This window comes from Pleurodeles waltl, chromosome 3_1 (genome assembly GCF_031143425.1).
Source record: "Pleurodeles waltl isolate 20211129_DDA chromosome 3_1, aPleWal1.hap1.20221129, whole genome shotgun sequence".
Classification (NCBI taxonomy): Eukaryota; Metazoa; Chordata; class Amphibia; order Caudata; family Salamandridae; genus Pleurodeles; species Pleurodeles waltl.
Genome location: NC_090440.1, coordinates 125292677 through 125315622, shown reverse-complemented (window position 1 = coordinate 125315622; position 22946 = coordinate 125292677). Strand labels below are relative to the sequence as shown.

Sequence of the window (22946 nt, the reverse complement as noted above, 5' to 3'; positions counted from 1 at the left end):
CCAGAAGCCCACTCGACACCAGGGATGAGGCGCAGGCGGGTGCTTGTGGGTGGAGGAGGGCCTCGAACACGCGAACAGCAGCATGGGCGGGGGTCAGGGACACGGGCACAGCTAGGTGGTGCTGCGAGCGTGGGGGAGCGAGCTCCTGACCAAAGGCAGGTCAGAGGTCGCTCACCCTCGCCGCGCAGCGACCGCCATTAAGAAGGGAGGAGCAGCTGGAAGACAGAAGGGGAAAGCTAATGGGGCGCGAGGGGGGGTGGTTCAGGGGACGCAGCAGCGGGAATGCTGAGAGCGGCTCAGGGACAGCCAACAAGGGGAGTGCACAAGGGGCGAAAAAGGCACAAAACAGAAAAAGGAGCAAAACAGAAAAAGGCACAAAATGCAAAACGATGGCAATAACAGCACAAAAGAGCAATGCACAATGAAACAAGGCACAAAAAATGCAAGGCACAAATGCACAAGTCTAGAACGCTTACCAGAAGCCCACTTGACACCGGGGATGAGGCGCAGGCGGGTGCCTGCGGGTGGAGGAGGGCCTCAGGCACGTGAAGAGCAGCATGGGCGGGGGTCAGGGACACGGGCACAGCTAGGTGGTGCTGGGAGCGTGGGGGAGTGAGCTCCTGACCAAAGGCAGGACATGTTGGCTGTACGCAACACAGTGGACCATTATATACTCCTGCAACTTGTAGAACAATGTCTAGAGCTCACTGTCCACAATGCATACAATTGGTAAATATCAGCTGGTGTACAGTAAACTTACAACAGAAATTCCTATCGTAAAATAGACTTCATATATTAATGTGTTCATAACCAAAATGACGCTTTCACCCATACACTGAAAGTATACAATTTAATTATATTTGCAGATGCCCACACTAATGGAGGAGTGGTGTTTGGTGCCATAATTGGATCTATATTGGGAATTGTATTGGTTCTTTTAGTAGTCTACTTTATATGTGGAGTAAGAAAACCAGATGCTTTTACCCATCGCCGACTATACGAAGACATAAAGAATGAACCAGGTATTTACATTTTTTATTTGGCTTCTCAGGCGAATACGGGTAATATTAGCTTTTACTTCCCGCATGAGCTTAGTAAGCTTCTTCCAAACTTTAAAGATATTGGGCTTGATTTACAAACTAAAACCTCCGTTCCAAAAGCAGATGGTTCATAACAAATGTGCGGTTATTCACAAAAAGAATTAGAAGTGAAAAAAACATGATTAAGTACATGTACCTGTGTACATAATCCTAAAAATAAGATCTACACCAATGACTGCCAGGGAATGACTAAGAGCATTCAGTACAATTGGTGGTGTATACCATCAAATGCATACTTCTAAAGCAAGTCTGTTGATTCATAAAACACATTTGTTATGTAGATCATCTGGTTTTCCCTCGTAGTAACATACAGATGAGTCAACCTGGCTATGGTCACAATTTTATTTACATAAATCTCAGGAGTTAAAAAGTGAGTACTGTCTTTTAGTTTCTCCTAAATGTGATTACCTTTCTGTAAGAAATGCAGTTGGTAGGAAGAGCAAGTGAGTGGCCACAAACCGATATTCATTGCTACAAAGAAGACACAACCTTGTCAAGGAAGATCTCAACCGGGCATTGCTTCTAAGGATATTCGCTGGCTTTTTTTCTATTACAACAATAATTCAATTTTAGAGGAGTGTGGAAGATAACAACATTTTAAATAACAGTATAGCTAAGAGACTGAGGATGCAGCAGATCAAAGAAATACTTAACATAAAAAGTAGCAACATATTAATTGGACAGCAAGTAATTATCCCTGCACTAGAATTTATTGTAATACATACCCCTGGAACGCAGGATATGCACTGTCTCAGCTCCTACATTTTCTTTATAATGGGATCTGTCTTGGTTGAGCCGTCTATTTGCTGATCAGTGACTTGCACTAGGCAAGTCTTTACTCATTCCCAATATTGTTGTATTTCTGGGCACAACCACTGAATATATAAAGGCCCATATCTACGTACATCCCCACAGGCATTTATTATTATTTGCTTTTCCCATCTTTTTTCGACCACTCGACTGCAGTAGGACCTGTTGGATTAGCCTAAAGTCTGCTCTTATCGCCACTTATTTGCCCTCCAAGGCCCCGAAGTCTCACTCTTATGTTTGTTTGTTACAATTGTTTCTTAGTGTCCAAAGAGTTGTTCATTATTTTTAATATGTTAGGATTACTGTTTTTGTGCAGTGGCTCAGGTAAGAATCTGGGTCAGATTTAGAGTTTGACGGAGGGGTTACTTTGTCACAAACATGATGGATATCCATTTGTGATGGAGTAAACCTCTCTGTCAAACTCTAATTCAGGAGCTTTGTCTTCTAATGGAGATAATTCTGGGAGTAAAGTGTCCCATGTGATGTAGGATACCATAACATGCTGAACTTGCATGTATCTAAATGCCTCAGTGTCTGCCATAGGGTAATCTCATCATAGTGTGTCTAGTGTGACTGTTTCCTCCTTGGACCATATTTCTCTATACCTATAAGGTCCCATCCATGTAAACCTTTGGGTTTACCCTCTTCGACTAAGGCTTTACTATCCCACAGTGTTGTCTTCTCTGTGAGTCACCACTTCCAGCCTAGAAATTTTGTGGCTTCCCTTCATATTGGCAGGGGTTTCTGTAGGAATGACTATCAATTTTGTACCGAGGGCTTGCATGTGTTGTGAACAACCAGTCATTGACCGTCACCAACCGAGTGGCCCAATATTATTTTCTTATGCTTGGGAGCACTATGCCCCTGTCGTACACCGGCGTGTGAACTTGTGAAGGGCAGTATTGGCCACTTTCCCACTCCGGAGTTATGGTGGGCTTGTGCCTTCACCTTCTCGAAAAAGCCCTTTCGTATCTTATGGGGAGTATCCTTCAGGGCATATAGAAACTTAGGAAGTGGTAGGGTTGCTCAGTGATTCACATACAATCTAAATTGATGCAGGAAAGCATAAAGGTTATTAGCTAGAATTGTGATAAAAATATCCAGGTAGCTGAAGCTGTTTGTTGCAACCTGTGTCTGGCAGCCAGTTTGCAAACATTGATGTGTGTGATTTGCCCCAATTTATGGAATAGCCAAGGTAGTTTCTGAAGTTCTGAGAATTTTGTCTTCTGGCTGTACCAAGTAGAGTAGTAATTTTGGAGGGACATATACAGAACACAAGTTCAGTGTTCTTCTGTGCCACATATTGGCCTGACGGGTTTTGCCACGTTTTGTGTGAAATGTATGGGGCTGCCTTTTTAACCAAGAGATCCCCTCTGTGCCCCTCCCCAGAACTGGTAGTGAAATCAGAGTGTGCCAGAATCGTATATCTATATCACATCCTGGCTAGGTCTTTTTAAATAATACATGACGGCCACTCTTTTTAATTTATCTCCCAGGACATTGACGTTCCATGTAAGGGTCCTTAGCAAAGTGTCTGTAGCCACTGTGAGCTTTACATTGTTACTTCTGTTTCCTAGTTTGATTTGTGATGCTTCTAAGCCAAGTCAATGTGCTTTCTTGTCTACCCTCATTCTACATTCTTGTGACACTTCTGTGTGCATGTGTCAGTTGAATTAACCAATAAGCTCAACTTCTCCCCAACTCAACTCCCCCCCTCCTTGCTATCCTGCTAGGTGGGTTTCGAAATAACTGTCTCATGAATGTGAAGAGTGCCTTTCGCCTCAACTTAGGTGTATACATTACCAATAATTAAACACTGTTTGATGCACCTCTCTCAGTTTTTTAGATACTCTTTCCTGGGCTGTTATCTATACTTTAGCTAGGCTTTTGCTGATTACCCCATGTTTGCCCACCATACCAGTTGTCTTCAGGCTATCTAGTTGTAGTCCATTTGATTCCTCCCAGTCGTTTTCATGGCAGGCTAGGCATTTATCGTGTGTCTGTACCGTTTGCTTTCCTCACGCCAGTGTCATTGATGCAGATTTCCCCAGTATGTCTGGTGATCGTCTCCACAATGGGCTTTCTTTATTATGTCCAGCTTGTCCTGACATCTGCACACCCCTCACTTGTGGTGCGCACTGAGCAGTCACGGGTCTCCAGCTATCCAGCCAATCCCAAGCCTCGTCTGGAGTGCTGAAGTGCTGTGTTTTGCCTTTGGCCACAATCCGCAGCTTCGTGGGGAACATCATTGCGTATTTTGTTTCCTTCATTTTCTTTGTCTAAGTTGCGCTTCAATCTTTAGACTCAATGTAAAGTCAGAGAAGAAACTTATACTTGCGTTTTCTTACTGTATGTGGTCCTATTGTCTGGCCGCTTAAAGAATGGCATCCCTCCCTCAGAAGATTCTCACTATCAGTGTTCTAGGTTGGGCAATAGGGCATGGTGGGGGAAAGGTGTGCTGTGTACCTGCTCTAACAAGAAGAACTTGGAAAGTTCCCCTTAGGTTGTGTTGTCAGTATTCGGTAAGAATAGTTCAGCACTAGGACCTTCAAGTCTTTCCAGGACACCCACCACCCTGATATTTTTGCACCCTGAATGGCCCTTGTAGCATTCAAGTTTAGCTTGGATCTATTTGTTATCTTTTTGTAGTTGATCGAACTTGGTTTTGAGGTCCTTAGTTTCTTCATATAGTACCTTTTCCATCATCTCCAAGGTTGTGACTCTTTTGCCCAGTTTTCTAAGGTCTGCTCTTAAAAGAGTTTTCTATTGTTACCAAATCTATCTTGGGTTCTAACTTGCGTCTGACGTCCTGGATTGCTGACATTATATCTTTCAGTGTGAATTATATATCCTCTTGATCCCCCACATTTCCTACAATCATTGTTTCTGCCTCTTGTCCCCCTCTCTTCGCCTGTGGCCATGGTATTGTGTATTTGTCATTTTGTTCTGTTGCTCTCCCTCCCCCCACCCCGTACCATTCCCCCTTCACACCATTGTTCCTTTGCTGATATCTTCGGCCTACTCAGGTGGAGTCGCTGCCTGGGAGGTGGCTGGGTGGGACAAATCTGAGCGGGTAGAATCGCACTTGCTGCCACCTGCTAGGGAGGAGCATTTCCTTACTTACCCCCTCACCTAGTGGCCTCTCGACTTTCCCAGTCCCCTCCCACCAGTTTGTCACTCATGCTCAAAGAAGTTCACCACAAGGCCTCTCTTCAGCTGGTAGAGGCACCTAACTAATCGTCTTCCTTCATCTGCTGGCCAGATACTCAATTCATGGCAGGGATATTTAATCAGTTATGGCCTAGCTTTGACCCTGAATGCTTGGCCTTGTTTGTGCCTCCACATCTGTGTACACCACTGATGTTTCCCCGCTCTCATAGGCTCCCTCCCTCACCGCCGCTGGGACCAGGGGAGTCTCACTGGTCCATTCTTTAGTGTGTTGTGGTCCTGCATCCAGGTCACTGCTCAAGCATAGCCTAGATTTGCCCCACTCTCTGAGGCCCATCCTGGCCTTCCACCTATCTTGGACCACCAAAGTTTTCCCTCTAATTGGGTTCTTTCCCTTACCGTATCCATCTTCAGGTGAGTTCCATTGCTTGATGTGCTATTGTGTCAGGGTCCTCTGCCCAGATTGCTGCTCTCCTGCCTCCTAGGATGACCTCCTGCTTCTGCATAAAGACACCTGTGGTCTACTCAGACCTGTTGTATTGTCGGACGGGTATTGCATCACCACCACAGGCCTGGCTCTACAGGATCAGTTCTTTTGGAGATTTTACAGGACTTTTCTTTTCCTGGCTGGTACTCCTGTCATTCTGAACATCCACTACAGGTGATTGGGCACAGCAGGTTATATAACCTGTTCAGGTAATTAGGGGATTTTATTCCTAAAGTATGGAAGCCTTTCCCATACCTTGGCCATCTTTGCCGGCGCATATCTGAGCACCCTAGGAACTCACAAAGTTAAGCTAATATTTCCCACTAAAGTTATCCTCTGGTTCAACATTTGCAACTTGCTTGACCACAAACACTATTCTTAAAATATGAAAGGGTTGTGCGGGGCACCAGTACCTTAAAAACCTTTACATTACATGGAAGTCTAGGCCAACTTTTAAAAAGCAGAGTAAAAATGTATTAACTAAAAAACAAATTTTAGGAAATAGAAAAAAAGTAAATTCTTGTTAAAATAGAACACTAAGGAACCACATATTAACAGAGAAGTTTATGGAATAAGCAGCTATCCGAGTCACATAACCAAATGTGGGACTTTCATTGGGACCTATGGCTCAGGTAAATCAGACAGAATAGCTCTCACATTTGGACATAAAAGATTATCTAATTTCTAGTGTTGACCTAGTCACTACTGTGCTTTGGCTCCATATGCAAATGTGGCACTCCACCTCCCCGCATGTCCTCAAATCTGTTTGTTTGCACAGACACATAATTCTGAATGTATATAGTTTGAAACAGGTTATCTGAATCTGTTCTTAAGAGAGCTAGAGAGTTTATTGCGGGCTATGTTAAATACTTGATACTGACATTTTTATTTATTTTTTAATCATAACTAAAAATTGTTTCAGTTCTACGACTGGATGATTCGGTGGAACCATATGATCTAAGATACGGAGCTTCCTCCTACCATAACCCTACTGTGGTCGACGAGACGGAGTATCGCCCTACCGGAAATAAGCTTGATTTTATTCCAATGGATAACTTACCATCCAATCACCCCTCTGCATAGCAGGGCTAAAAAGGAGTTGGGAAAGTGACTGAATTCGAACACTAATGAGTTGGCAAGAACTGACCGGACTACATTCCTCAGACTTGAGATCTATCCTAAACGTTTTGTTCTCAGAGAAGCGACCTTCACTCATCACAGCATACTGCCAAGGAGAACTGAACCGAGCTGAAGCCGTGTATATAAAGTGTCAATATTCCGTTTCACAGACTCCTGTGGGGGGAGGATGTATCCTTAACATGGATGGGACTTAATTGACATGGCCATGCGGGCCTCTGCGGGATCATTTTCTCCTCCCTGCATCTGGGATTCACTCCTTTGACGGAAATGGACAGCGGGCTGGTTTTATTTCTGAATGGTGCGTGACTTTTAGTTTTCGAAGCCAAATAAAATGAGGTCATGGGATAAGAGCTGACTCAAAAAAACGCTTCTCTTGCAGCTGGCTCAGTGATACCTGCAATGCAGCATGCTGCTCCTGTTGAGAACTGCCTTATGATTCTGAATCCAGCTTTCTTATCAAATAAGCCAATTAGATCACATATGGATGTTTCTTCAAAGAGGGAAAGAAAGGTAGGCAAACAAAAGAGCTGCAAAGTGAGGAAATATGTAGATTAAGAGAGGGGATGAAAAATGAAGAAGACAAATAAGAAAGAAAGGCAAAAGAACAAACTAAAAGAAAAAGTGGAATAAATGAATGAAAAAATAAAGTAAAGGGAAACAAAGAAAAGAAGAGGGTCGGGAGAAAGGGGAAGACTGTAAGAAAGACAGGAAGAAACAGAAAGATAAGTATGGAAGCAGCAAGAAAAGGGAGGGAAGGAATTAGTGATGCAGTATGAATTTGGGAGCAAGAAGTACAAATACATACATGAAACTACAGTAAGTGAGACAAAAATGAAGGCAAAAGAAAAAGAGATCCCAAAGAAAAATATTGAGAGTGCAAAAAAAATATTAACGAGGAAAAGAAGCAAAAAAAGAAACGAGTTTTACGGGAAATGGTTTTAAAAAAATCGCAGGCTAATTTAGAGGGTGAACAAAGAAGAAAAGTAATAGAAAACGATAACAATAATGACCCTAAAGGTGTGAAAACATTAATAGGTCAATATACTCGGGTACTATTTCATACGTTTGAAACACGTCATCAGGTTCACAAATTTGAGAAACTGCCATCATTTAAAGCACATTTGAAATCTTTCAATTAAATCGATTGCGCACAAATTGCACACATTAATACCATATAATTCAAATAGTTTTCAGTTTTTTCTTGGGCCATCACATTCAGAAATTCAAAACAATAAACATGGTGGAATAAACGTCTGACATGTATCACAAATCTCATTGATGGTATCAAAAACAACTATTTTACTTGTACAACCTCGTGCTTTCTTTGAGTTCGTGCGACAAAATGGTAGTTGCAGTAAGTCACTTTGGGTATTGTGTAGATCAAACTATAAGAAGCTCTAAAAGTACTAATCATTTCTCATACAGCTTATCAATTGCATTCCAAGAGTTAATGAACTGTTGTGTGTTCACATTCGATGGATGAGTGGCCAGTTTTTATGTCTTACAGAACATCTGCATAATGATGTACATAAAAAATGTACTTTGTTGAGACACTTTCCCTACCTAGTCTACCACGTGGTTCCAGTCAATGGTTAATTTGTGCCCGGGGTTTAGGGTCTAAGTAGAGGAAATATCAGTCAATAAATTAATCTTTCACCATTTCAGTTTATTGGCACCCTTCTTCTATTTCCATGAACCCCAATTGAAAATGAAACAAAAGAAAGGAAATGGAAAATCAATAAATTATATAATAAAATTAAATTAAATAAAGTAGGACGATTTATGTGCCTCTGACTCCCCGCTGGGTAAACAGCATCAAAAGATGGTTGGAAACTTCGGTAGTTGGTGGCACTGCAGATAAGGCTTGCAACCATTTCAGTTCACACCTCCACCTCAGGAAATTATTGTGGGACAGCACTTATAAGTTTACACATTATTTTTATACATTAAGGATTGGTTTAAAATAGGAGAGTCCACTGCTGAAAAATAAACTAATTGTGTTTAGTAGCATAACTGATTTGGCTTTCCCGAGGCATTAGGGGAGATCTCAGAGGGATCACTTTCACAATGTATAAAATGACTGTACACATGTCATCATGTTGAGGTTGAAGTTCAGACCCAGGTAAAGTTATCTGTCCTCGTATAATAATAACTACATTTCTAACTTGCTTTTGATCCTTCTTACGAGTGGCCACTTAATTCCAAAAGAGACGGTAAGAGCAGTTACTGGCCTCATTGAAATGATAAATTATGCACAAACACCACAGTCCTGTTTATTTTCACCGGGAGATTCGAGCAGCTGAAAAGAGTGACATCTTGGGTCAAAGTTTTGGAAAAAATAAGGAATTATTGGGGAGTCAGAGTGGAACTAATAATTCTTCTGGTAAGAATTAATTTCATAGTGAACCTTCAGGATCCAACTAGTTGTGGACTGTATTTTGTCAGCCCTGGACGTTACTGGTACCACTGGTATCCGTAAATCTGAGGGTGGGGAAATACTGGCCCTTTTCCTGAAGAGTGACTATGTATGCACCTTTCTTTCGACATCAAACCACAAATCATAGTGATTGTTCATAGATATGTAAATATCTGTTCATCACCCCCTGCTCAGTAAAATCATAGCAGTAATTAACAATTGTATCAGCAGACCACTGCTTTAAAAAAATAGATCTGCCCTATGGCATCTGTAGTACAAAACTAATATTGTTCTGCAGCAAAGCAGTCAGCATCTTTCACAACAAAGCTCACACTCGTGCATGAATTTTTGTCTACAAGATGGACATTTATAGCATGCTCTATGTATTGGCACATAGCAGATTCGTAGAGTGAGAACATATTTGCGTAAATCCCTCATTTGTACACAGAGGTGACAGTAAATAGTTACACTTATTTAAATAAATAAATATCAGGCTGTTTCCTACTTAGGAATGGACTTCTGTGGTTTAGTGTGCGACACGTAAATGTTTGAAAACAACTTTGTAAACAATTTTTATTTTCAGATGTGGAAAATTTGAATTCCATGTACCAAAATAGCACACACTATCTTTATTTCCTGAGTATCTCCCATCCTGATTAACATTCTCAGGTACAATGTCCGTGATTGGGTAGCATGCACCTCCTCCATGACGTATGACCCCTCCCAAGCCGATGCCTGAAGCAAGGCATACTGCATCTAACTCTTGGTTATTCATTGGCCAACCTCAAACAGACACACGTAATCACAACTCTGTAAAATGATTGGTTTGTATATCATGTAATGACTGTGGCGGGGAGGGAGTTCTCATGGGGCTGGCCACAACTAACACCAATGTGCCATAGGGAGTAATAACGTTATCCCTGAAACATGACAGAGAATAATAATTCACTTGTTGAAAATTCGTTATGTTTAAGAAAACAATCTGTATATTGTATGCAATTATTTTAGAAGCAATATTTCATATTACCAACATTGCAATTTTCCTCTAAAAGACTGCGATGAATCACAGGGACATACCCCATATTGCCATGAAGATGGCGAAGAAGACAGTTCCACCGTTGTCGAATAAGTGTGTCACCTGCAGGAAAAAGAAAGTGTTCAATTATTCGTATATTTGTAACTGCAGCCCTGTTGGAATCTCACATTGAAGGACAGTCACAATAACGGGTGCTGTAAGAACCACAAACTAAGAGACTGATCTGACATGCCATGTTGGGTCTTCAGGCACCTCGTGTTAAGGTTCTACTAATGGTACATGATAATGTTTCATATGTGTTCCAAGTTATGCATGGATAGGCGCTTGAAATAGGCACAAGGCAAACTAATATGGAAAATCAAAGTCTGCACATATTTATTCGTAATCTGAATTAAGTAGACTTATATAGTGCATGGCTAGCCAGAAAGGAACCCTCAGCGCTGCCAAAACTGTAACTAAGACAAATCAGGAAGACTAGAACAGCCAGGTCTTTTTCTGAATTGTGCTTCGCCGGGGCAGAGATGATTCACCATCGCTCCTCGTACACTGTCCTTTTTTAGAAATTCTTTCTACATCACAAGTTACACTTTGGGCAGAGAGGTTTTAAGGCATGGCCAAAGTGGGCAGCTGTCCAGGGCTTCCTTCTTCCAAGAGGCCCCTCTACATCATCTCTGTTGCTTTCTTTTCTGCATATCTCTGCCCCTCTTTGCCTACCTGTACCTCTCACACTGTCTCTCGCGCTCTCCCCCCAGTGTCATGATAAAGATTTTTGGGACCCTAATCAAGCCCCATGTCAGCAGTTTTATGGGTACCCAGTTTCTGAAAGTTTAAGTATAACTCAATATTGTTTGCCGTCATTAGCCAGTAACGTGCAATTAAATTCAAAGTTTTTCTCAACTTTTAAGTTGGCACTGGCTTTGGCTGGGAGAAAAGTGGGCAAAATACATTTACAACTAGAAGAATGAATTGGGCCGCACACAGCTAACAATATTAAGTAGCTGCTGTTTCTTTTATTATCATTTTATACAATTACATTTATAACTGAGTAGTCTTGTTTCTGAAACCTGTTTATACAGTCCAACGTTTTCCTTCATTAAATACACACTATTTTGTTTGTATCCTGGGTACATTATGCAAGCACATTTCACCAAGAGTTGTTTATGTCACCAATTGGACAGAAGGTCTTAAGTCTCTTCAGACATGATTCCTTACCTGCCTGCTAATAAGAAAGGGCCAGATGTAGCTAAGGTTTTTACCCATTCTATGTCTATGAGAAAATGTGTTTGTACATATGGCCCAAAGTCTCCTCGAGTTGCCCTCCAAATGGCTGATCCGGAACTAGCTGCACACACCTATAACTAACAATATACTACTCTCACCTACTGTGTCTACAAAACTAAATTCTCACAGTTTGCTGAATTCTCCACAATTCTCAAATTGAATGAGGGGTCTATCAGTAATGCACCTCTCAGAAACTGCTACCTATCCATAGGCACATTCCTTCCAATTAATCCTTGATGCCCTGCAGGTAAACTACATAGAAAGTTTTCTCTAAGACTTGTTTACTCATTCAAATAGTCATTCACATATGCTTATCCTTAAATCGTTCACTCTTAATGTCTAGGCTTCTACATATATCTGTGTCTCACTCCCTAAATCCGCTTAATGGTAAGAATTGCTGAACACAAAAAAGGCCAATAATCGTTTTTTTATTTATTTATTATGAGTAATGATTATAACTCTGGCCTTCCTCCAACTTGGTAAAGATGTCAACTTGCTCCGTCCACCTTGACTCATTTTCACGTAGTACTAAACATTCCTCTTAAAATATTCCTGGCTCATTGATGTGTTGCAGATTTAAAAGTGAAACATACAAGGGTCGTCTGACCACTTTAGGGTGCTAATGTGATTATTCACATCCTTAATAGCCGACAGGTCTCTCCGTTACAATCTGTATAAGACATGTTGTCCATACAACTAAAATTTGTAATGTCTGCAGTGAGTGCCAATCTTTGTCCCGCAGACATAATGTACATATTCCGTAAACTCTCTGACGCCATTTGTGTACTTTTATCAAGGACACCACGTGTAAATGTTATTTAAAATGCAAAATAAAAATACGGTAGAAATGCATTTAATGTGAAGATTGTGTAATTCTTTCAAATTTATTACCACGCCTTTGTAAACAGACACGTATCTCTTGTGTAAGATTATGAAAAAACTGTAAAGCAGTTTTCCGGTGTATGGCTGGGAATCCACCTAGTAGGTTGCTGGGTTCTTGAAAACAGGAACATTGTTGACACTGTTAGAATGGGTTTCTTGCCAAAATGTGCGAATTGCGACGCTGGCAAGAATGTTTTGAAGAAAAGAAAATCTGCGTTGTTAAAATATTGCAAATTTATAACTACTATTACCTGGAACAGCATAGGTGTCGGTGAGCAGTACCATACTGTCCAGCAATCAAAACCCACGACAGAAAATGACATTTAATCTCTGCTGTTGCATCTATATGTGTGATAGATCTCATATATCTGATTCTGTCACCCAGGCCTTTGGGTGAAGCTGGTTTGTGGTCATAGCTGTCCATTAACCCTGTGCCGCTACATTGTACACTGGGGAAATTTAGGAGCTGAGTGTGGCCCCTCCTTGCCCTAGATTGCTGCCTGGAATGCGCTATTTTCCTGGAAAGATGCTGTGTTTCATAAAATACAATGATATGCTTCATCTTTTTATCTCTTTATGCTAACAACCATCACTGAAAATATATTATGGAGACAATGTTGCCACGGTTGTGTTTCACTCATAAGATGCTCTCAAGGTTCTTTGCACTGGCTAAACACAGTCACAGTCAATGCACTGTAACACTGTTACAGTTGCTGAAAATACACAGAATGAGACAGAATGCATGGTCGTTACAAGACTGTCAAGTTCAGTGCCCACCATAAGAGAGGAGAAACTGGACTAACTCCCTCACACAGTCAACTAAGGGGAAGGTTGTCATTCGAAGTATCACCATCTGACTTGGCAGTTCTTTGTCTGACAAGTTCTGAGTGAATCACAAGTAAGGGTCCAAAGTGTTCACTCATTTAATAAAGGAACATCTATGGGTAGCACCTTTGTTCCCAGCTCCGCAAGCTTATCTATGTCTAATTTTGAGAAGAAATACATACTGACGGATGAGAATCTATACCAAAGTAAGATCTACTTATGACACCAAAATATTAATGAGATCCTGAAAATCTGGAAAGGAGAGAGGTCGCTGTCTAAGAACTTTATCAAATATGTTGGGGTGAATCTTTAGTAAGGTTTTAAAGTGTTTACGCATTTGATAAAGTTAATATCTAAGATTCACCCAGACCATGTCGGACAAATAACTGTCCTTTTTGGATTTAACAATTTCTATTTTAGACAGCATCGTGAAAACTAAGGCTGTCATTTAACAAAAATGACACACATTGTGTCAAAAAAATTACAGCCACCTTCCCTTTCGCAATCCATGCTCTGTATTTATATAACAATTCACTATGGCACAAAGGAATGTTTAGTGGCAAACAAATTATGCTAACCATTGTGACACGCCATAAAGAAAAATGATGCTCATGCTGCAAAAGAGGTGTCAGAACGATTAGCGGCACGTTTTTTTACGCTAATCGTGTTAGCTCGCTTTTTGCAGCATTAGAGTAAAAAAAAAGCCAGCAAGCAAGAAGAAAAAACAAAGACCCAACTTGAAGAATCCAGGCCAGGAGAGACCCCAGACAGATTATAACCAACCCAGTACAAGCCAGGATGGACCAGTAAAACCCCAGGAGAAAAGGAAGCAGAAGTGTCACTTCAGTGAGGAGGAAAATTACATCTTGGTCGGGGAGGTGACGGAGCACCAACACTAGCTCTTTGTCTCCTCAAATTTGCCAATAGGTAGGAAGGAGGATATATGGCAGGCAATAGTAAATACAGTCAACAGTGTGGCAGAGGTGAAGAGGACAGCTCTGGCACGATTGCAAGCGCAGAACTAAAGAGAAACTTGCCAGGAACCAAAAGGCAGAACCCCAGGAGGACCTGCGTGACCTGGAGGAGATGATGGCAGTGGTCATCCCGGAGAAGCTGGTCACTGGAATCACAGGACAGGATAGCACAGACTTCCAAGACCTGCCACAAATGCATGGTAAGTTATAGTGGGGGACATTCTGGAAATTACCAAACGGCAGAAGGGGGAGGCACATAGGACACACTTAATGAATGCAAAAGGGTTGAATCGGGACACATAGGGCCAGATTCAAAAGGCCCAATCACTACCGGAGCATCACTTTTAGTGAAGCTCTTGTGGTGCTATGCAGTGCACCATATTTAATAGGTTACGTTAACCCACATTTTGTGGTTTAACACCACCTTGTTAATATGGCCCCTACATAAGGAGCACTTTGCGTGGAAGGGGAGTGAAGCGGGTGTTGCTGTGGGGGTGCCAAATCAAACTCTAATGGCTACAAGGGTGGATTGGGTGGGCATGTCTCCTAAGATCAGTTTGGAGTATTGTGTTGTGGTCACTAAGTTGTTGCACCACCAGTCCAAATTTTTACTCTGGTCTTCATCCATTGTAGTTTGCCCATTAGGGTTTTTTACAAGCCACCCCACTTTTCTTTAGTATCCAATGAGTCAACTCAGGAGTTGCATAACATGCCCAGTTAATCTGACAAATGTGATGTTTCGACAGGGTTATCCCTTACTAATAGGTTTGCACCACTTGGAGGATTGGAGAGTGTAGACTGACTCTCTACTAGGGTTTCATCGGAGAGGGTGGTAGAGCAGTATCCACTGGCCATGATATAATTGAAATCCACTTCATCAAATAGGGCAAGTTTTTTTATCTTGATCCATAGCTGGGTTAATTACAAAGTTAGCTAATCCTGAGTGGGTAGACCTTTTGGGGAAATTCAAGAGACATGGGCAATCGATGTCTGAGGTATAGATGGATCTTAAGTGTTTGCAGTACCTGCCAAACCCTCTAAGGCAGGAAGGGCTAAGGGAGAACTGGTCACATTTATATCTAACTCTTTAAAGAGGAAGGTGTCATTACACTCTGTTATGTCCACATGCTTTCTGTCTATTACAGTGGCTTTGGATCGCAATTGGGATCTTCTTCTCACTTCTACAATAATGTCTTTGATGGGTTACCTTCAATTGTGGTAGATGTATTAGAGGAAGAGACTTAACTATTAAATCAATTACACAAGAAACCACTAGAGATTTTATGGGTAGACGATTTCAACATCGCCATTACGTCCCACTTCTTACGAAAACGAGCTGTGGTCTTGTGGATAGTAGCATGGTGAGATTTGGGCACTTTAGGCATGTTAGGTATGGTAATGCCGTGAATCACCTGCTGGTACACTATATTCTTAAAATGTGAAGCGATTGCAGGGAGGAAGGAACCTTGGGCCAGATTTACCAAAGGATTTTACCCATTCAGTGTCTATGGGAAAAAGCTTTCGTACATATCTCCCCTTGTCACCAACATGTTAAGGTAGGATTGCTGCTTCTACCATTGATTATATCTTTAACTCTGATTTGTTAGAGAGATCTTTGGGGATCTTCAGGTTACACAAACTGCTTTCAGTGACCATGCTTATTTGTCCTGCACTCTGAGAGGGGAGGGAGTGAAGACTCCATGGGCTAAGGTAGGGTTCCACCCTAGTTTGGGTAAGAAGAACTGATATACAATTAAATGGGCCAAAGTAGATAAGGCTAACTTTTTGCCATCGCTGATTAGGAAAAACCAGGAGACCATATCAGTGTGCCTTGATCCCGATGCTGGTTCTTTTGACATAATAGAGGGCTTTGCTGATATTGCACACTCCATCAGAACTGCACTCATGTGCCCGTAGGCTAGGAATTTCTCTCAAATTCGGGGCTGGTTTGACAAGGGATGCTCTAAAGCTTTAGCAAACCTTCATGCTGCCGTAGCTGGTGAACCAAGGGCTACAGATTTGATCAAGGTAGCCAGGGCGGAACATCGGAAAGCAAGGGAAGAGAGGGGTAGGGAAATAAGGCAAAAGGCATGGGAAGATATAAGGGCATAAAGCAAATTGAAAGCTAGCGCTGCCTCGCTGCCTTTTTGAGGGTGATAAATTCCCCTTTTTGGAAAGAGAGTTCTGATCCCTCAACTGAGGTGCATGTACAGAAGAGCCAGTGGGTGAGTCATTTTTCTGATATGTTTTTGTGCAAACAAGTAGCAGGAGTTATTGAGGGTTACCTGTCTAACCTGTTCCCCCAGTGGACTTGAAGTTTGATTTAGATGAGGTAGTGGAGGCTCTTAAGGGGTGTACCAGAGGGAAAGGCCCCAGCCCGGACGGAGTTCCGACAGATGTATTCCTGGAGTGCCAGGACTTTTGTGCCCCTTTATTAACTATTGTATTTAATGTGGCAATACACTGTTGCCAAAAAAGGGTCTGTGTTAATGATTTTTATGGACCTGTCAGCTGCCCTTGATTGCATCACACACTGTAAATTATGGGCCCTTATGTTGGTGTTGGGTATTGATAAGGATATTATTGCTTTCCTTAGACAGCTTTATCCTGAGGCGCAAGCATCAGTTTGATATGGTAGAGTGTGGAAGCGTACTGATCTATTAGATATTAAGTGTGGTGTGAGGCAAGGCTGCATCCTTGCTCCATTTCTTTTTTCTTTGTACACTAATAAGATAGAGTTGGCTCTTACGTCTAGATTCAGAGATACTCCTTATGTGGCCCCTTCCCTATTCTACTATATGTGGATGACGCAGTACTAGAAAGAACAGGTCAAGTTTTACAGGTTCTCATCAAGGATTGTATTACCTTCATGAAATATCTTGATTTAAATGTTAATCCTAAAAGACCCTTTGTAATGAGATTGTTGCATAGCTATTTTATCCATATTTTAGACACATTACTTTAGAGATCTAGGCCTGCTGTTGTGCACTTTTGCCCAGATACACTTTATTCAGCATTGCTTTAATTTTTCTAGCATTTGCCACATTTTTCGGTGTTGTTTTATTTTCTCTATCTATTTTTTCTTTCACATAGGAAAGCATTACGTTCTTAGTAGGACATTAATTTCACTTTGTACTTTCCTCAAGGCTGCAGTCAGATAGGGTTGCCTGCAAAAGAGGTACACTGTGTCTCCAACATTCACAGAAACATACACACTCGTACGTGGGGACCCTTTCTTAGAATGTCAACTGTTTTATTAGAAAAACACTCTTTGTCCCATACACATTAGAGGGGGATTCCAGACAAATGACCACCACTGCATGCTGGTTGCTGATTGCCTTCTCTACAGCTGCTTGCTTAGACTACTGAATCCATGGCCTATATGGGGATGGAGTCTCTCTAGGCTACAGGCTTCCTTGCTCAGGAATGGGGGATGATATTTTCCCAGGTGGGAAACCTGGATGGCGGATTAGCCTTATTATGCTGTGCTCTAACATAGCTTAGGTAGGAAACAACTGTATCACTCCTAGTGACAGTATGGTGGGACTGTTTTTGTGTTTCACTCTCCTTGTCACAATCTTGATTTTACTGTGTTTTATCATCCTAGTTATTCAAATACATTCCATTTTATCTAAGATCCAGTTACTTCAATAAATCCTTATTGAACTATATTCTGCCTCTGTTTGTCTTTACCAGTGTGAGACTAACATACCTGAGAGAAAGGGACGAGATCTGATCAACCACGATTCCCCTAAGGCAGTGGTCTTCAAACTTTTTAATGCCGCACCCCCCCAGTTGAAAAATAAAAATCATTGCGCCCCCCCCAACATTTTTCACAATTGTTTAAGAAAGATGGCAATGTTTAAATAGGTCGAAGCCTATTTAAACATTGCAGTTAAGTACTGTTACCTTTTTAAAACTGCAATAACATGCTTCTGCTTAAAACAAAGGCATGTTATCTGTATAACATTTATTTTGGTGCCCCCCTTGGTATCACTTGAGGCCCCCCTAGGGGGGCCCGCCCCCCAGTTTGAAGACCTCTGCCCTAAGGAGTATTTCTTGTCATGCGCCCGGTTGCCACAATCATCCCTGCTCTTGGGTTGAGATGAGGCGCTGCTAGTTAGCTGGAAAACTCAAATTAGGCCGACCGGTGTCATATGGTGTGGAATTGTACTTAGTACTCCACAATCTATGCGACTCTGCCACCCAAATCCAGTAATCTCATTAGGATAATGAGAACGTATGCACCAAAATATGGGAAGCACCCAAAGAGAAAACCCTTCTTTTGCATTAATAAAGTCAGGGTAAAGGAAACCGGTGACATCCACCTTGGAGTGCTCTTCGATCAGAAATCCTCTTGGAAGCCTACGGTAGCTAACAGAGTGATGCTAATGGAAAAGTCTATCACAGCAAAAATCTCAGGGCAAAACCCGTGAAAGTGGTCATGACAGTCTATATAGCCAAGCCAGTATCCATAGCCACCTCTGGGGCAGGTTTGTGGGGTATGGTGGATGTAGGTGGTGTACAGAGGGTGGAAATGCTTTTTTTAGAAACCCCCTAGCTGAACCACAGGAGTGTTCAACCACGCTGTGTCATGTTGAACGTTGGATGCCATACATCAAAGACAAAATCAACATGGCACCCCTCTTGTTATGGCTCTTGGCTCCTTCAAATCATTTGATTATTAAAGATTGCCTGAATCTTTCACAGGCGTATGAGATACTCAGGCTTGCATACGTTAAACAAACATTGGATGATATAGGGTTAGCCAAGTTGTTTGTATCCACTAGTTTGTGCAGTTGCTTTACCAAAGACACAGAATATGTGGGTTCAGATATGGCCAGCAAGGAAGCTGTTAATTGTAATAAAATTTCAACATGTTTTTATAAGCAGATATTCCTCCAGGATAATGGAGTTTGCTTCATCTACATCCTATTAATGGTGGAATATCCAGCAAGATGTAATTCCCACACTGAACTTCCACCCTGTCCTTTTGACGTGCAAGCTACCCAGTCAACTATGCAATTATGTTTTTTGTTTGTTTTATTTAACCCCATGGCAATCATTTCTTCATCCATTCCTTAAATATTTCAACTTTCGCCAATGTAAGACAGTGCTCTTATGTTTGCAGCAGTCCCAGTCCCCTCAGTTCCTCATGGGAACAGTCCAGCCCGAACTGCCAAGCCAGGCCCTCGCTGGACCGGAAACAAGCATCCTGGGACCAGTTTCAGGGTTTCACGCTTCATCAGCCAGGCTAGCTTGAATCCAGTGGCACAGTGAGCAAGGGACCCACGTCTGGGCATACCCTTCCCACTTAGGGCTACTTTAGCAACACAAAAGGATGATGGACAGAGTGCTGAACAATGCAAACACTCACCCCCAGTCACAGATCAGGTCCTTGGCAGTTCGGGCTGGACTGTTCCCATGAGGAACAGGGTCGAGACTGATTTGCATATGGCTGGCTCCAAACTGGGGTGGCATGGTGAGCAAAAGAACAATGGATTAAACCCAGATCTGTGACTGGGGGTGAGTGTTTGCATTGTTCAGCACTCCGTCCATCACCCTTTTGTGTTACTTAATTCATTTTAGAACATGGATATAAAGTCTTTTTTGTTGAGTATAATTTTATTCAAATTATATTACTGCAAGCTGTGTGTTTGTAAGTGATCAGCATTTTATGTAATGTTATGCCGCAGATGTGCTGCAAATAATGTCGTTTACCGATTGATTAAGCAATTAGGATGTCCAGAGTAAGAAAGTTCAACCCTGAAATAGAATTAATAAAGCAGACCTGATTGATACCTTAGATAAATCCCTGCCTTTGATTTTGGAAAATTCTGAACTAACTGTATACAAATACTCTGAAAGGATAAGGACTGCAGTCACTAAAACAGCACCATGTAAAATTATTACAAACTACAGGAGTAAGCCTTCTGCCCCTTGGTTTTCTTCACAGTTTAAGGAATTAAAAATGCAGAAAGGGGGAGAGAGTGTAGAGGAAAAGCTATCCTATGGAAGAAAAATCTAGATACAAACTAGATTCAAGACTATAAAAAATGGATTGATATGGAGAAATCTAAATATGTCTCTGAACATTTTTTATTCAGTAAAGATTCCCACAAGAGAACTCTTTAAAACTGTCCAGCTGCCTTCCAGCCTATTATGAAGTCCTCCCTTTCAATGTTTTTCTGATAAGCTAGCTTAATTGTTTGAAAATAAAGTAGAGGCTATCCACAGCAAATGAAATTCAAGTGTTAGAGCTACAGCCCTGGCTGTGAAGGATACAGAGGTACCTTCTGCAAGTTTCCTCCTGTCATTCAGAAAAGAATAATTTAACTCATTTGTCAAATAGAATCTGGGGCCCCATCAAACCCCAGCCCTCCAAAAAATTACTCAAAATATAGCAGAGGATGTTGCTCTCTTCCTTATAGGCGAATACAATTACTGATTCAGGCTTTTTCCTCACTGAGCTGAAAAATGCCTCCACCCTGTCCTTGTTGAAAAACCATCATTAGACCTAAAATAGGTACTTAACTCTCACCCCATTATCTCACCTACCTTTTCTAGCTAAAATTAGGTAGATGCATATGAATATTCAATCAATCAAAAAATTTATAGAGCGCGCTACTCCCCCGTGAGGGTCTCAAGGCGCTGGGGGTGGGGGGAAGGAGGGTCACTGTTCGAACAGCCACGTCCTGACGTTTTTTCTGAAGAGCAGGTGGTCCTGGGTCTTGCGGAGGTTGGTGGGGAGGGAGTTCCAGGCCTTGGGGGCGAGGTAGGAGAAGGATCTGTCTCCTGTGGTAGCGCGTTTTATGCGGGGACTGTGGAAAGTGCGAAGTCGGCGGAGCGGAGGTGGCGATTGGGAGTGTGGAAGTTCACTCTTTCATTGAGGTAGGTTGGGCCAGTGTTGTGGAGGGATTTGTGTGCGTGGATGAGGATTTTGAAGGTGATCCTCTTGTCGATGGGGAGCCAGTGAAGGGATCTGAGGTGTGACGATATGTGTTCATGGCGAGGGAGGTCCAGGATGAGGCGGGCGGCCTTTGTTCTGGATTCTCTGGAGTTTACGTTTGAGTTTGAGTGTGGTGCGACATAGAGGGCGTTTCTGTAGTCCAGCCTGCTGCTGATGCGTGCGTGGGTGACGGTCTTTCTGGTTTCTATGGGAATCCATTTAAAGGTGTTTTGCAGCATGCGGAGTGTATTGAAACAGGAGGAGGTGACGGCGTTGATTTGCTGGGTCATGGAGAGGGAGGGGTCCAGGATGATGCTGAGGTTGCGTGCGTGGTTTGTGGGGGTAGGTGTGGGGCCTAGTGTGGTGGGCCACCAGGAGTTGTCCCATATGGTTTTGTTGGAGACAAAAATGATTATTTCGGTTTTGTTGAAGTTGACCTTGAGGTGGTTTGCTGTCATCCATGTGGCGGTGTCAAAGAGTGCAGTGTGGAGGTTGGTTTTGGTGGTTGTAAGGTTACGGGTGAGGGAGATGATGAGTTGGGTGTCGTCTGCATAGGATATGATGGTGATTCCGTGTGGTCAGAGGATGTTGGCGAGCGGGGTCATGTAAATGTTGAAAAGGGTAGGGCTGAGGGAGGACCTTTGGGGGACTCTGCAGATGATTTTGGTGGCTGTGGAGTGGAAGGGAGGGAGGCAGACTTTTTCGGTTCTATCGGTGAGGAAGGAGGTGAGCCAGTCTAGGGCTTTGTGTAGAATCCCTGTGTTGTGGAGGCGTGTTCGGAGTGTATGATGGCAGACAGTGTCAAAGGCAGCGGAGAGGTCAGGAGGATGAGTGCGACGGTCTCGCCCTTGTCGACTCTGGTTCTGATGTCGTCAGTACATGCGATGAGGGCAGTCTCCATGCTGTGGTTCTTGCGGAACCCAGAATGGGAGGGATCGAGTGTGTTGTTTTCCTCAAGGACGTGGGTCAGGCGGGTGTTCACTAGTTTCCCAGTGACCTTGGTGTGGAAAGGGAGGAGAGAGATAGGGCGGTAGTTGGTGAGGTCGTCAGGGTCAGCTTTGTTTTTTTTTAGGAGTGTGGTGACTTCTACGTGTTTCCAGGGGTCTGGGAAGGTGGGCGTGTCGAATGGGCTGTTGATTATGTCGCGAAGCTTGGGGGCGATGGCTGGGCTGGCTTTGTTGTAAATGCGATGGAGGCAGGGGGCAGAGGGGGAGCCAGAGTGGATGGAGTTCATTGTTTTTTCAGTTTCTTTGTCGGTGGTCGGGCCCAGGTGATTAGTAGGTTGGGGGTGTGTGTGGGGGGTCTGTGTTGGAAGAGTCGAAGGTGTGTGTGGATGTGTGTGTGTGTGGTAATATTGCTCTTTTTAAATTCTTGGAGGAGAATGAAATCCTAGAATCTGCGCAGTTTGGATTTATACCACAGCATAGCACTGAGTCAGGCCCAGTACTGGCCACAGAGGAACAGAGAAATACTTTAGACAACGGTGGGAAGGCAGCAATGATTTCTTTTATATCTCAGCAGCCTTTAATACTGTGGGTCATGCAAATCATGATAGAATGCTTGGCAAATATAGGTATAGGAGGTATTCCCGTTAAACTCTTTCACTTTTTTCTTCAGTCCGAAACCTGGGTATCATTTTTTATTCCAGTTTGGCCATTTATGCTCAAATTAACAAACTTATGGCCAGATTTAATTGAAAATGATGGTGCGTGTCGCTGCACCAAATTTGGCAGCATTGCTCACCGTCATTTTCACAAAGCAGGGATGAGCCATATTTAATAGAATACGATGCATCCCGGTGTTTTCTCCTGCGCCGGTGCTGAATTTGCTGCTGTGCGCCAAAGCAGCAACCCTTGTACCACTGTGCAAGAATGGCTC

The 22946-nt window shown here is 42.6% G+C and overlaps 2 protein-coding genes across 4 annotated transcripts in view; one reads left to right on the top strand and one right to left on the bottom strand.

Annotated features, from left to right (window-relative positions):
- Positions 1–6796, top strand: part of MUC15 (mucin 15, cell surface associated) — a 73221-nt gene extending 66425 nt beyond the window's left edge. The window contains exons 3-4 of the mRNA XM_069221957.1: positions 867–1022; positions 6488–6796. Coding sequence (XP_069078058.1) covers positions 867–1022; positions 6488–6648 — 317 coding nt within the window. The 3' untranslated portion in view covers positions 6649–6796. The remainder of the gene's footprint in view (positions 1–866; positions 1023–6487) is intronic.
- The window catches only part of ANO3 (anoctamin 3), a 1608515-nt gene that overhangs the window by 656774 nt on the left and 928795 nt on the right, over positions 1–22946 (bottom strand). For all 3 annotated transcript variants that reach the window (XM_069221955.1, XM_069221956.1, XM_069221954.1), the window contains one exon: positions 10199–10259. In XM_069221955.1, the coding sequence (XP_069078056.1) occupies positions 10199–10259 (61 nt within the window). The remainder of the gene's footprint in view (positions 1–10198; positions 10260–22946) is intronic.